The sequence below is a fragment of the Akebia trifoliata genome, chromosome 1, assembly GCF_017979445.1.
Source record: "Akebia trifoliata isolate Shusen 1 chromosome 1, ASM1797944v1, whole genome shotgun sequence".
NCBI classification, from domain to species: Eukaryota; Viridiplantae; Streptophyta; class Magnoliopsida; order Ranunculales; family Lardizabalaceae; genus Akebia; species Akebia trifoliata.
Window position 1 is genome coordinate 27635855 of NC_141375.1, and position 12774 is coordinate 27648628.

Below are 12774 nucleotides of genomic sequence, written 5' to 3' on the forward strand. Positions count from 1 at the left end.
CACGCAGGAGATTGAGGAACGTCAATCTATGGTCAAAGCCTTCTAAGTTTTGACTGTCGGCCATCGTTATTGACTGACTTTTAAAGTAAGGACAGGGAACAATATCACGCCAGATGCAAAATCAAACCAAAAGAAAAAAAAACTTACAAAAATTGCAAAATTAATAGTGGGTCTCATTACACCCACTTTTTTGGTCTTAGTAGTCTGCCTGAAAGAGCTAAATTAAAAGAATTTTTTTATTCATCAAATTATCAAATTGATGATCCGAACAACAAATATATATATATATATATAATATATATATATATATTATATATATATATTATATATATATATATATATATATATATATATATATATATGGGTCACGTTATTACGACCCCCTTTTGGACCCCCTTTGCGACACACCTTTTTGTCTTATATGGGCAAAAATGTTTGGAATGGGCTGATTTTTTGTGAGGATGATCTCTATGGTGAGGGAATCATCCTGGCAAAAAATCATCCCATTCCAAAACTTCTAACCCCATCAAAATTGATTTACAAAAATTGGACGGTCTATAATTTTTCAACAAAAATCGGACGGTCTAGAAGTTTTGGAATGGGATGATTTTTTGCCAGGATGATCCCCTCACCATAGAGATCATCCTCACAAAAAATCAGCCCATTCCAAACATTTTTGCCCATATAAGACAAAAAGGTGTGTCGCAAAGGGGGTCCAAAAGGGGGTCGTAATAACGTGACCCTATATATATATATATATATATATATTTACACGTATATATGTCAAATTTTCTATTTGATAGTAAGTAGTTGAAAATTCTCGGTGTGACTGCGTAGAATCTTAACGAATTTGCTTATATTGACTCATGTTGGCCTATTAAAGGAAGATTTATTTATTAAATCATGATAATCTGATTATCCCATGTGGCAAACTCAATCGACTAACCTGACATGATAAATTTGGTAATCGTAGATCTGCGCTCCTTGGGATATATGACTGCACTTTCCCATAAAAAAATGTATCTTGAGGGAATCATGTATCCTGAGAAGTGCAGATCTATGGTTCTTCGAACTTGTCACGTCAAGAAATTGATTGAATTTGTCACGTGGGGTAGTCAGATTATCACGACTTATTTATTATTATTATTATTTTAACCATGTTGTTAATTCAAGCAACCCTTTGACCAATTATTAGTTAAAATAGTTAGAAAAAGTGACCTTACTTTTAAATCTTGTACAAGTATCGTACAAAATCCCTGTTAGTGCATTTGTAGATGTTGCAAGGAAGAAAAAGAGAATGGTGATCCAAGAAGGAGATGGTGTGACTTGTGAGATCGAAATCCTTGTATGAAAAATCCTCGTTTAAATTGTGTGAGAATGTGCTACCAATTAATTTTGATTTATGAAGGAGGAATGATTTCTTTAATGAATAAGAACAGGTGGATTCATTAGTGTTGAGAGAATTCAATATTTCTAGGTGGTGCATATGGTAAGTTGGTGTACTAAGATTAAAAGATAAACACCTCTAGAACGTTTCAAATTAGAAATTGAATAAAATGTAAAAGAAAAAAAAATTGCGTTTAATAACAAATTATTCAATCATAATATATATATTTTACGAAAAATGCTAATGTTCAAGAGCTCATGAGAATATTAATATTTTCTAATACTTTTGTCCATTTTAATTTTTAGTTATTTTTTACATAATAAATGTATTTATTATATTTTTAATAAATATATTTATTATGTTGATATTAATTGTAAACAAAATATTTAAATCTAAAGACTTAAATATCTTTAACATTTATCATGTAAATAAATATTTATTACGTAAAAGATCAAGATGCTCATACTTTTTTTACTAAAAGACAAAATTAACAGGGGTATTTTTGAACAATGAAAGTGTTAAAGAATGCTACATCCCCATAAGGTCATGGATGTTAGCATTTCTCTTTTTTTTATTTGTGCGACTATATTATTTATTTTTGTCAAAAATGAAAGATTTACATATGATAGGCTAATAATTTGTTACTTATTAAGTAAGATCAATGCAACTTATTAAGCCAAAATTAACTCTATTTCCAAAAATGCTCAAAATCTTAAACATTTTTTTATGGAGGACTGAAAGAACTTTGTTGGTTATTGTCAATCAGAATTTTTAGTTAATAAAAAATATATCCTAATTTGGATTTGGAGATTAATCATTTAATAGTAGGTGGTTAATTCGTTTGTATATTTCAAAGAGTTTTAGATATTTCATTACTTATCAAGATTAATAGTGAAAGAAAAAAAGAAAATAATTTACTTCTAAAAATGTATATTTTTAAATTATTTATAAGGAGATGGATAAACAATACTCACCTTTCCTCTTATAATAGTATAGATATAGATGTAGATAACTTCATATCTCCAACTTTCCATAAATGACAAAGATAGGGTAAATCAATAGGGGGTGGCATTGGATACCATCGAGATTAGCAATCTTTATCTAGTACTGCAAGGAATAGGTTTACAACCAGCCTAGTCTTGGAATCCAACCATACAAAATAAAAAAACGCCTGATTATGATTTAAAATCACCAATCATTGTTGAATTTTGATGTTGGCCAAATGACAGACTTTAAACGTGGCACAAAAAGAGATGTGGACCAGGGGATACAAGGAAACTTCAGTTGTACAGGAACCATTCCCGATGGCTCAATCCTCTAAAGCACGAGGCGTGCTGCTTTATGCTACTGACTTGGCCTACCAAGGCTGAATCGAAACCTAATGTTAATCGACACGTGTCTTCTTAACGTTCATTTCTCCTAGTAGGCACCACGTGTATACATTTTATTGCTTGCCACATGGCATAGACTCATTGGCTAAACAAGGATCCAGAACTCTCGCGGCGCAGACACGGCGACACATATGGTTGTAGAACTGAGGTGGACAACCGAGATCTTTCGAGGAGAACGCGTAGAAATTTCAATTTACTTTTTAAAAAAAAAAAAAAAAAAGTGGGAAAGCTTAGGACTTTGGACGGTTTTATTTTTAACAGAAGAGGTTAGAATGTTGGATAGGTGAGGTGGTTCTGTTTTTCGGGCTTATCGGCACACCGTGTGAGAGAATTTTACGGGGTTTGTGGGCTGGAGTGGACTTACGTGTTTATCTCAACTTCGACAACAAACAAATATTAGGGTTTATTCGTTTGTTCATAGAGAATTTCCCGTGTTTATCAGGTTTGATTGAACAAATCTCTTTTCTTCCTTCTTCTTCTTATTGTTTTTAGAATTTTAGAATTTAGATTAGATATGTTCTGAAGAAATGGAGATGAAACCAGGTGGATTTTCAATTATTTTGGTAAATTTCGGATTTTCTTTCTTTGATTTGATTTAAATCTTCGATTTTAGCATCTCTATTGTTTGCTATAAGATTTCGTTCGTTTTGTATCTGTTCTGTCGATCATATCAGGCTTTTCTATTCGATTTTCTTGAAAAGTACGAAATTATTGTGGATCTTTTGATATTTTGGAATGTTTTGGCGTTTAGAATTCTCTTATTTGAGTGTTAAAGCTTAAAAAATGAGATCTTATCTTCAATTGATCTGATACTGTTGTTCCGTGAATTTCTCCATTAGTTTCGAAGGTTTAACTAGTTAAAATTTCAGTTTAGATTTTTTTATTTAAATTTGATTTTGTTGATTGGATTTGTTGGAATTCTTCGTGTTTTTGCAGAGCAGAGAAGTTCCAACAACAATACAAGAATGGCGTTAAGGAAGAACTTCAATTCTGGATTGAAGCGTAATAGGTTAAACTCTTCGAGCATCGACGGATCAGATGAAAGATTTGAGTTTGTTTACTGTACACGAGCGATAAGAAGGAAAAGAGTTGCAGTTGCAAACCAAATGGAAGAATCACAACTTAACTCTCCTTCCACAACACCATCAAAGAAACAATTATATTCAAGTTTGATCTTAGAAGAATCACAACTTAATTCTCCACCCACAACACCATCAAAGAAACGATTAGATTCAAGTTTGATCTTAGAAAATCCGAATCTCGAGGCCTTACCTCAAGACATTCTGGTAAAATAAACAATCCACACAGTTAATAATACTCTGCAATTCTGGAATCAACAATAAATGATGAATTCGTGTGGATTTTTGCAGTTTAGGATATTACGCTGTGTAGATCACGATGATCTGAAACAGCTTTTCCACGTATCAAAGACGATCAGAGAAGCTGTAAGTTCATTTATTGTGTAAATTCTTGTAAAACTTTTAATGTCCACATCTTTTAATTTTAATTTTGTTTTCATAACAGACTCTGATTGCAAGGCAACAACATTTTGCATTTAGCACTCCAACTTCGAAAAGTGCTGTTTTAAGACCTTTTAGTGATTTAGAAGATGGAAGAATGATTGATAATGATGCACCGAATGCTCCGAAACAGCGGAGATGGTATTGCAAGGCTCGAATTAGTCAAAAGAATCTTGTGGACATTGCTGTTGCATTGTTCCATTCTCCGAAAGAAAAAGAATGGAGAGATGACGAAGCGGAGATTTGAGCTTTTGTGGATTCTGAAGCTCTGCTTGTGTTGTTGTATTAGTAGTAGTAATTGTCTTTGGTGCTCAAATTCATTGGGGGTGAGTGATGTGTTTTATTCTTCAATTCTTTTAGTTGGAGTTGGGGACTGACGGTTTAAATGTTTCCAAACATTGAGACAGTCGTGTTTGAAGGGCACTCGCTTTCCACCATTTGATAAAGAGTAGTGCTGGGTGACACAAATTCGTGACGACAAAAACTCGTGGTGACGTGCACATTACCATAGATGCTTTTCTACGAGATACGAGTAAAAAACATCTACGGTTATGTGCGCACCACCACATCATATTTTTTTTATCACCTTTGTGCCTTGTCCTTTGATAAATGGTAGAATGTGAAGTTAGTGATTTTTTTGAAAATTCCTCACCCTATTTTGGGGTAATTCGCTTGTCACTTGTTTAATTCTTTGTCTTTGTTTTTCTCTTATGGTGAGGAGTGTGTTAAGACTTGGGGGGAGAAAAATGATGCAATTTGGCATTTTCCTTGGATGAGCTGAGCTGACACTCATTTAGTGAATATTTTTTCTTCTTTTTTTTTTTAGATTTTACATAATCTCGAATCAATTAATCACATGAACCCGCAAGTTTATTAAGGGTATCCCGGGCATCTCAATTTACAAAACCATCCTCAGGCTTTGGAGTATGTGAAATCTTCTCAATTTACAAAACCATCCTCAGGCTTTGGAGTATGTGAAATCTTGGATTAAATTTTTTGTGACCAAAATATCTCTCATCATGGGTGGTCCTAGTGGGGAAAATCTGTTGATGGGTGATTATGTTGTTGATTTCCTTTGGGTTTTCGGCATGTCCATTAGATTATTTTTATTTATTTTTAAGTGTTAAGAGTAGGTTCACCTCTGTAAGAAGTGAAAATGTTCAGAATTTCCTTTTGATCAGGTAGAAATTATTCTAAGATCATTGCTTTGTGATGTGAGAGTAGAGAATGTACTATTTAAAAAAAAGTTCCCCCTCCGCCGAGGTACTAAAAGTAATTTTTCCTTTTTTAATAAAAAAATGTCACATTTTATTGATATTGCAGCCAATATGCATTAACCTTAGAAATAAAGACTTTACTTTCACATTTTCTCAAGAATAAAGTAAAGGGTCCGACAAGCCTTACTACCATAAAAAAAACTTCGAGATTCGTGACAAATCTTGAGGCCTTTCTGACAGTAGTCTTAGCAACGCCTTTTTCCTCATTGTGCCGGTAAGGAAAGGATTTCTCTATGTAAAGTAAAAAGAAAAAGTACTTTACATTCACATTTTCTCATGAATAAAATTTTATTGCACGTGTGCTACGGCTACTTAGTCTAATAATAAAATATTGTATAAATTTATGGCGTGATTTAGACATCCCCTTTGGCGAATGATGAGACACCGTGTGTTTTGAAACCGTGACATGCCTCCCTCGACCTCAGTCTTCCTAATAGATTAACGGGAAAGACACAGATTTCCTCATGTTCGACCTTTAGTCAAAAACACTTCTTTCTCTTCTCTAAACCAATCATCTTCTATTCAACCTTTAGTCAAAAACACTTCTTTCACTTCTCTAAACCAATCATCTTCTAGTTATTCAATCACTATGTTTTTTTTTTTTTTTTTTTATATATATTCCACTCGAGCTTCACTTCAGACCTGTTATTTGACACTATGTAAAAAATCTTAAGGGTGTACGTGGAATTGGGAGTTGGAATTGGTGGATTTTATTGCAATTCCTAAAATAAACTTTCACATTTGATTGTTTGTGAAAATTCAGTTAAGGAATTGTACACAATTCCAACTATGGTGTTTGGACAACCAACACCCAACTTGTACATTGGAGTTGATAAAATAATTTATTTTTGAATAAATAATCTAGATTTTAACCACTAGTTTAAAATTACATTATAGTATGTCAGTCAACTCAGCTATGAATTAAATTTAAGAGAGTAACTCATGTACAGGGACGGAGCCAGAATTTCTATGGTTAGTTGTATAGTTGAAGAAGTTGAAGACGAATGATTTTAGAGAGAAATTCAGAAATTTTTAATTAGAAGTTGAAGAAAATGATATTTATATCATTTCCAATTAATGCCAACCTGCAATGTCATCATCAGCCAAAAAAAAAAAAAAAAAAAAATATTCAGTGGGAGAAGGGGAGGGATATAATTAGTTAAAAATACAGGGGTGTCAAAGTTCAGCGGCGGCAACTTGGGTAGCCATCCAATTCAAATTTTCCTTCATAGATAAAATAAAAAAAACTAGATTACCACCTAGGAGATCTGTATACCAAACGTTAATATTTGTATAGCCATGAGTGACACCTACACTTCGCACGCAGAATCATGTCAAGGTAACCCTATTTATTTATTTTTCCTTTGGTTTATATGCTAATCTTTTTGTCTCAGGGTCCTATTAAGTTTTGTGGAAATTTTGGATTTCATATCCCTGAATAAAATTGTGATTATTAATTTTTTTTTGTTCTTTTTATGCTTGTAGCAAACCCGAATATGTCATATACAAGCTGAAGTAGATGGGGAAGATATTCGAGAAAGACATCCTCCATATTTGCCATCAATTTGAAGGCTATAGATGCGGACAATTGTGGAAAGATAACTCTTGCTGATCTCATGGAAAATCATCACTGATTTATCTCATGATAAGGAACATAGAAGGAAAAGAAACAGTATCCATATAGTATCTAGTAAGAACTATTATAAATTCAGAAGAAAACCATTAAATGGAATTTCAAATTGTGATAATAAAAAACCGAACAGAGACCACAATTACCCAATTCATTAAAAGCACAAATATTCATAGCTTTTCGTGGATTTTAAGCAAAACCATCTCAAATCCGTAAGTAAAACTGAACATAAACAAGTTTCAAGGTAAATCCACAAGAGAGAACCAATATCCACCAACAATCCAAGTAAAGAATCTAACAAAAAAGAAATTAAAAAACAAGTGAAAAAAAATACATAGCACTCAATGGAAACAAAACATTATAACCTAAACCCATCTCAAATCCATAACTAAAACATAAAATAAACAAGTTTCTACCAAACCCCATGAGAGAAAACAAATATCTACCAACAACCCAAGTTCAGATTCTAACAAAAATTTGAAAAACAGGCCAAAAAATTCATTATCCACCAAAGATGAGAGACAATGTAAAAAAGGTATCAAAGATGGATTTGAAAACGTACCAAGATTGATTTCTATGCAGGGAAAGTTCGATAAAAAATACATTTTTGAGATGAACCTCCAAAATCCTTTCGAACAGCAATCAACCTGTGAGATGAGCTCTTATGGATTACAAACCCCTAGAACTGAAGAGCTGGAGAGCTGGGTAGAATGAACTCGTAACTTATTTTTTGTTTAATTTCACAACATTAAATATTATGTTCCGTTTATATTATGATGACATTTTTATTTGTCAAATTTGATAATTAAAACTATATTCTGTATTTCTGAAAATAAATTGAATTTTTTTAAACACCACTAGAACCAAATTGACTATATGAACTCAAGTTGGACCAGTGCAGCTGCGCAGGTCAATTTTGAAACTCATAGGCACCTCTACAAACAAGGGAAGTTTCATTTGGGCCCAAGACTAGATCATAGATCAGATCATTAGCATGCACTCTATTGTGATTGAGCGAGATATTAGCAACAACTACAAAGCCTTATCCCAAAGATTTGGGGTCAGCTAAACAAATCCTCTTCTTCTACTCCATTCAATCCAAAGCCAAGTCTTCTATGCAGAAAGATCATAAATAAGGTTATCCATCTAATATATAACTAGCAAACACAAAACAACATTCATGTGGCAGCATCTCTAGTGCAGAATTGACAATTTCAAGCATCATCTATGAAATATATAAGAAGTTCTCCAAGTTTGAACAGGTTCTAATTCAAAGGCTCATAACCAGAACACATTATTATTTACTAGTAGTAGTAGTAGCAGCAGCATGTCGTAAGCACAGCACCACCAATCCTCAACATAAGCAAAATAAAGGGCCAGGGACTCCCCTGAAGCTAAACAATAGTAGTAGTAAACTCACCATAGGCTACTGTACTTAAAACTAACTTATTGCGATCTTTATGCATCTACTAGGTCTTGATCCAATCGATACCCATGTATCCAGAAGAAATTACAAGCAAGCTTTGTTATATCCTCTTCAAGCCAAAAGAAGAAAGCTTGTGAACTTATCCAGCAGATCCATCATGTGAAATGACAATTGTGTGCTCCTCTGTTTCACAAAGTTAAAGAAAGAGCATTAAAAAACTAAAAAAAAACTACCTGTTAGAAGCCATTTAACAAGAAAAAAAAAATTTAGTTGTAATTTCAAATTAAATACCTTAGTTAATTCTTCGTGAAAGAGCTTGTGTAGCAACTCCAGAGCAGCGCCGAGCGCAGCCCTGATCATTGCTGGTGCAGGCTTCAAGCCCCACCTCCTGCACCAGCTCTTGAATATGGCTGATTGATTGCTATTCAGAATCTTCATAAACTTCTTCTTCAGAATTTTCATCAAACGACCTCATATCAACCTGGTAACGTAGGATACCCCCAATGCCACCAAACCCTCTGCAGAACTGGGAACCCTCTTGGGATTTATTGGTGACAAACTCAAGATTGCAGCCAAACTTGCAGTACTCATTGGCAAACCACTCGAGCAGTGACATTTTCTCTTGAACTTCCAAATCTCCTGAGGTGGCAGGATCCCGGAAGTTGCTTTGATTGGTTTCTTGATCTTTGTTCAGGTGTTTTATTATTGTTTCACTCGTAACACTGTTCTTCAACACATACTTGTTAATATCAAGATTTTCCCACACAATGAGAGTCTCCACGGCACCCATTTCAAGTGCCTTCAACGTGTCATCCACACCGAAGACATACTTCCCCGTGTCCTGGCTGATTTCCTCAAAGTATTTCCCAATTAAGCGTTTCTCTTGGACGAACTTCACATTGGATAAAATATCCGAGGAAAGCTCGATAGCCTGATTGAAACCACTTTCACCTCCATAAGAAATGTCAACTACATTCAGTAACTTGGCCTGGAGACGAGGATCAAACATATCAGATTGGCTCAACTCTGTCTTGAAGTCGGCAGACCCAGCAAGGATTAACCCTGACACATTGGGCTGGCTAGTGTTAGGGTTGATGTAAAATTGTGTAGCGAGCTCAGCTGTCTTCCTTACATAGTTATGACGCTTCTCCATTCGAAGTCGAGCAAACCGAAGAGCCGACTGTCCACCTCTTCCATGTTTCTTTGGGAGATCAACACTGAACTTATGGAGGACTTCACGTGTGTTACCGCTTAATGTCCCAAACAGTGTTCCATTCCCATCCATTATTATAAAGCCAAACTTGGAATCAGATTCCAAAAGTTCATTCAGAGCCTCTGTGTGGAACTTGTTATCACAAAGGTATAATGAGGCATTTATGGGCTTGAAGGGCTCAAAGTCGATAGTAACCTTCTTTTCTTTCCCATCTTCGGTCACAATGGTTCCAGTGTATAGCACCAACCCATTGGTAGGAACCTTATTGTAAAGCTTCAGCCTCTGTTGAGCAGATGTAATGGCCCCCAACACCGACTGACGATTAACCCTACTTTTGATGTTTGAAGCGGTGCCGAATTCATCACCCAACATCTTAGTGACCCGAGCAACCTGATCACGTGGAGGCATGATCAGAGAAATCATGCTAGTTCCATTGCCTCTAGCAGCTTCAAGACCTTTGATCAATTTTTTGATCTTCCATATCTCTATGTTTTTATCAGTTTCGTGCCCATCTGCCATTGCAAGAGAAGTGATAGCAAGCACAAGGAGAAAAGTAATCCACCAACCTACAACAAAACGTATAAAATTAATCCACATTATGCATGTTAAAAGCCTTGAACTTCAAATGAGAATAAGTTGGCAAAATATAAACAAAACAGAGATACATTAAAATATATCACAAGATCACAAAGACAACCTAGAATCACCATTTGATGCAAAATATCAAGCCTATGTAACTGTGACAACCTCTGACCAGAATATATTATTTTAGATAAAAAAGAAAAAAAAAAACATAGAATTTACAACTATTATCGTCATCCTCAATGAATTTTACAAAGGTTACTAGGGAAAGCAAAAGACTTCAAAAAAAAAAAAAAAAATCCCTAACGGAATTATCAAAAGTAGTTAAATACATCTGCTGATTTATTTGCCTCTCCAAGTGTGTTAGCTTTACCATTCTTCAATATCAGCCCAAGATATACTATCCCTTGTGCTCTCCAAATTGACTTGTGGGAATCATTGAGAACAACATTTGTTGAATCCATATAACTTTAAAAAAGAGTACTTAAATCGATTGAACCTCATACTTTCGACAAAAAGCAACAATGGGGAGCTTATTTACACTCTAATCAATCCTCCATCTTCATCACAAAAACAGACCCATCCTTGCTCAAAAGGAAATAGATGGAGCAACCAAACTTCCCCACTTCAATATATTATTTTGGTAATAAACAATAAAATCAACATTATTTTGGTACTTTTCCCAACAATGTTTCAAGAACAATGAAACATCTTTGATTGTTTTAAAACCATTATTTTTCAAGAATAACAAACACAAGCCAAATTAATTAATTAATTAACATATTAAAGTAAAGTACAAACACCAAAACAGAGAAGAACTAGCAAACAAAAATATATCGAAACAACTACTTTTTTTTTTATTAACAATAATTAGAAACTATGTGACAAGGACAAGGCACTTTTAGGATTTTGTTGTATCAGACACTAATATACACAGGCACACCCAACACATAAAATAGAGACTCACTAATTTTAATGGTTTTCTACAAAAATGAAAGGAAAAAAGGGTTAGTGTAATCAATCCTCCATGTACTAATTTAGTAAGATGTTAAACAAGACCATGGTTCAATATTAGACATCTACTTTTATTAATTTATGGTCTTTATACATACTTCCTTTTACTTCTCATATATTTCTTTCTCTATTTTATTTAGAAAACACTTCTGAATTAAATATATCATAAACATTATATTACAATACATGTGTACATAGTGTCTCAAAGAAATGCTTCTACAACTCGTATCCATCTTGACCATAAGAACACATGCCCATGTCTTTGGTACATATCTTAGAAACTATAATAAGCCAATGCCAAACACTTCCTTCTTTCCAAATTTTACCTGTCCCAAATCTACAATATCCATGAGCATATAAAATCATCCAAATAAACAACACAACCACAATAAGCTAAAAGCAAGAGAAACTTAAGAAATCGGGGAAGTTGTGGTCCTATATTCCTTTTAGTTAATTAATAATTTAGAATTCGTAGGTTGGTTGTAGGTTCAGCTAATTAATTGGTTTGTTTAGGGTTTATTTGGAATACAAATAATATAACTACATATTTTAATAGAAATAGAAAATTAATAATTTAGCTTTGCCTTACGAGGTAGATCTGCCTCAAAGTGGCCTTGGTAGTCCCGTTTCCCTTCGAATGAATCTGTTTTATTATATTATATTATATTCGACCTTTGCAAATAATCCAATAAAAAAAAAAAACTCAAATTAATATTCACTGCATGACACCTCATCTCATGGAACCCTACAAACGAAACAATCAACCATTTAAATAACAAAAAAAAAAAAAAAAAAACCCTAAAAACGCAGCAGAACGAACAATATTGTATTTTTCAACATCAACATCGACCCGAAAAGTATAATCCCTCTCAGAAAATTTATAGGAACTCATGAATTAAAAACAATATTGAAACGATTTACAAGCAAAATCCACACTTCCAGAATCCAGATTCGATCTGAAGCGGATGCAAAAAATAAAAATTATGAATCTAAAAAATAAGAGATAACCCTAAACCCATTACAGGAGAATAATAAGAAACTTAATTTATAGATTGAGATTGAGAGATTATATAAGTATAAAATAAATCTAGGGTTTAATTACAAAATTGAAATGTAGAGTTGAAAGAAATGGAAAACAAACCTCGAAATTTTGGAGAGATCGTGGTTCTTTTCATTCAAGTACTAGGGTTTATATCTGTAAGAGTCTGAGAAAGTCTTTTATAGAGGAATGTTACGTGAACAACCATCTTACCTTCTTTTCTATTAATAGGTGAGACATCCTCCACGATGTGAAGTAGTTTAATTAAAATAGGAAGGAAGCATTGAATCTTTTT

General features: G+C 33.7%; 2 protein-coding genes across 5 annotated transcripts; one reads left to right on the top strand and one right to left on the bottom strand.

Moving 5' to 3' along the window:
* The first annotated feature begins 2975 nt into the window (after window positions 1-2975).
* LOC147411388 (F-box protein At4g05010-like) lies at window positions 2976-4976 on the top strand. Of its 3 annotated transcripts, none has more exons than XM_086448069.1 (4): window positions 2976-3321; window positions 3715-4064; window positions 4149-4223; window positions 4303-4976. In XM_086448069.1, the coding sequence occupies exons 1-4, from the start codon at window positions 3306-3308 to the stop codon at window positions 4543-4545; spliced, it is 684 nt and encodes a 227-aa protein (XP_086304195.1). In that variant the 5' UTR covers window positions 2976-3305; the 3' UTR covers window positions 4546-4976. The 3 variants fall into 3 exon arrangements, with proteins under 3 accessions (XP_086304195.1, XP_086304202.1, XP_086304211.1); XM_086448076.1 differs by having other exon boundaries at window positions 2979-3341; XM_086448085.1 differs by having other exon boundaries at window positions 2979-3220.
* A 3434-nt stretch (window positions 4977-8410) lies between these two features.
* LOC147411389 (eukaryotic peptide chain release factor subunit 1-3-like) lies at window positions 8411-12733 on the bottom strand. 2 transcript variants are annotated; one of them, XM_086448048.1, is made up of 3 exons: window positions 12582-12733; window positions 8923-10410; window positions 8411-8814 (listed from the first exon to the last, which is right to left on the bottom strand). In XM_086448048.1, exons 1-2 carry the CDS (start codon window positions 12613-12615, stop codon window positions 9053-9055), a joined length of 1392 nt encoding a protein of 463 aa, XP_086304174.1. In that variant the 5' UTR covers window positions 12616-12733; the 3' UTR covers window positions 8411-8814; window positions 8923-9052. The 2 variants fall into 2 exon arrangements, with proteins under 2 accessions (XP_086304174.1, XP_086304184.1); XM_086448058.1 differs by lacking the exon at window positions 12582-12733 and adding an exon at window positions 12030-12161.
* Between the last annotated feature and the right edge of the window lie 41 nt (window positions 12734-12774).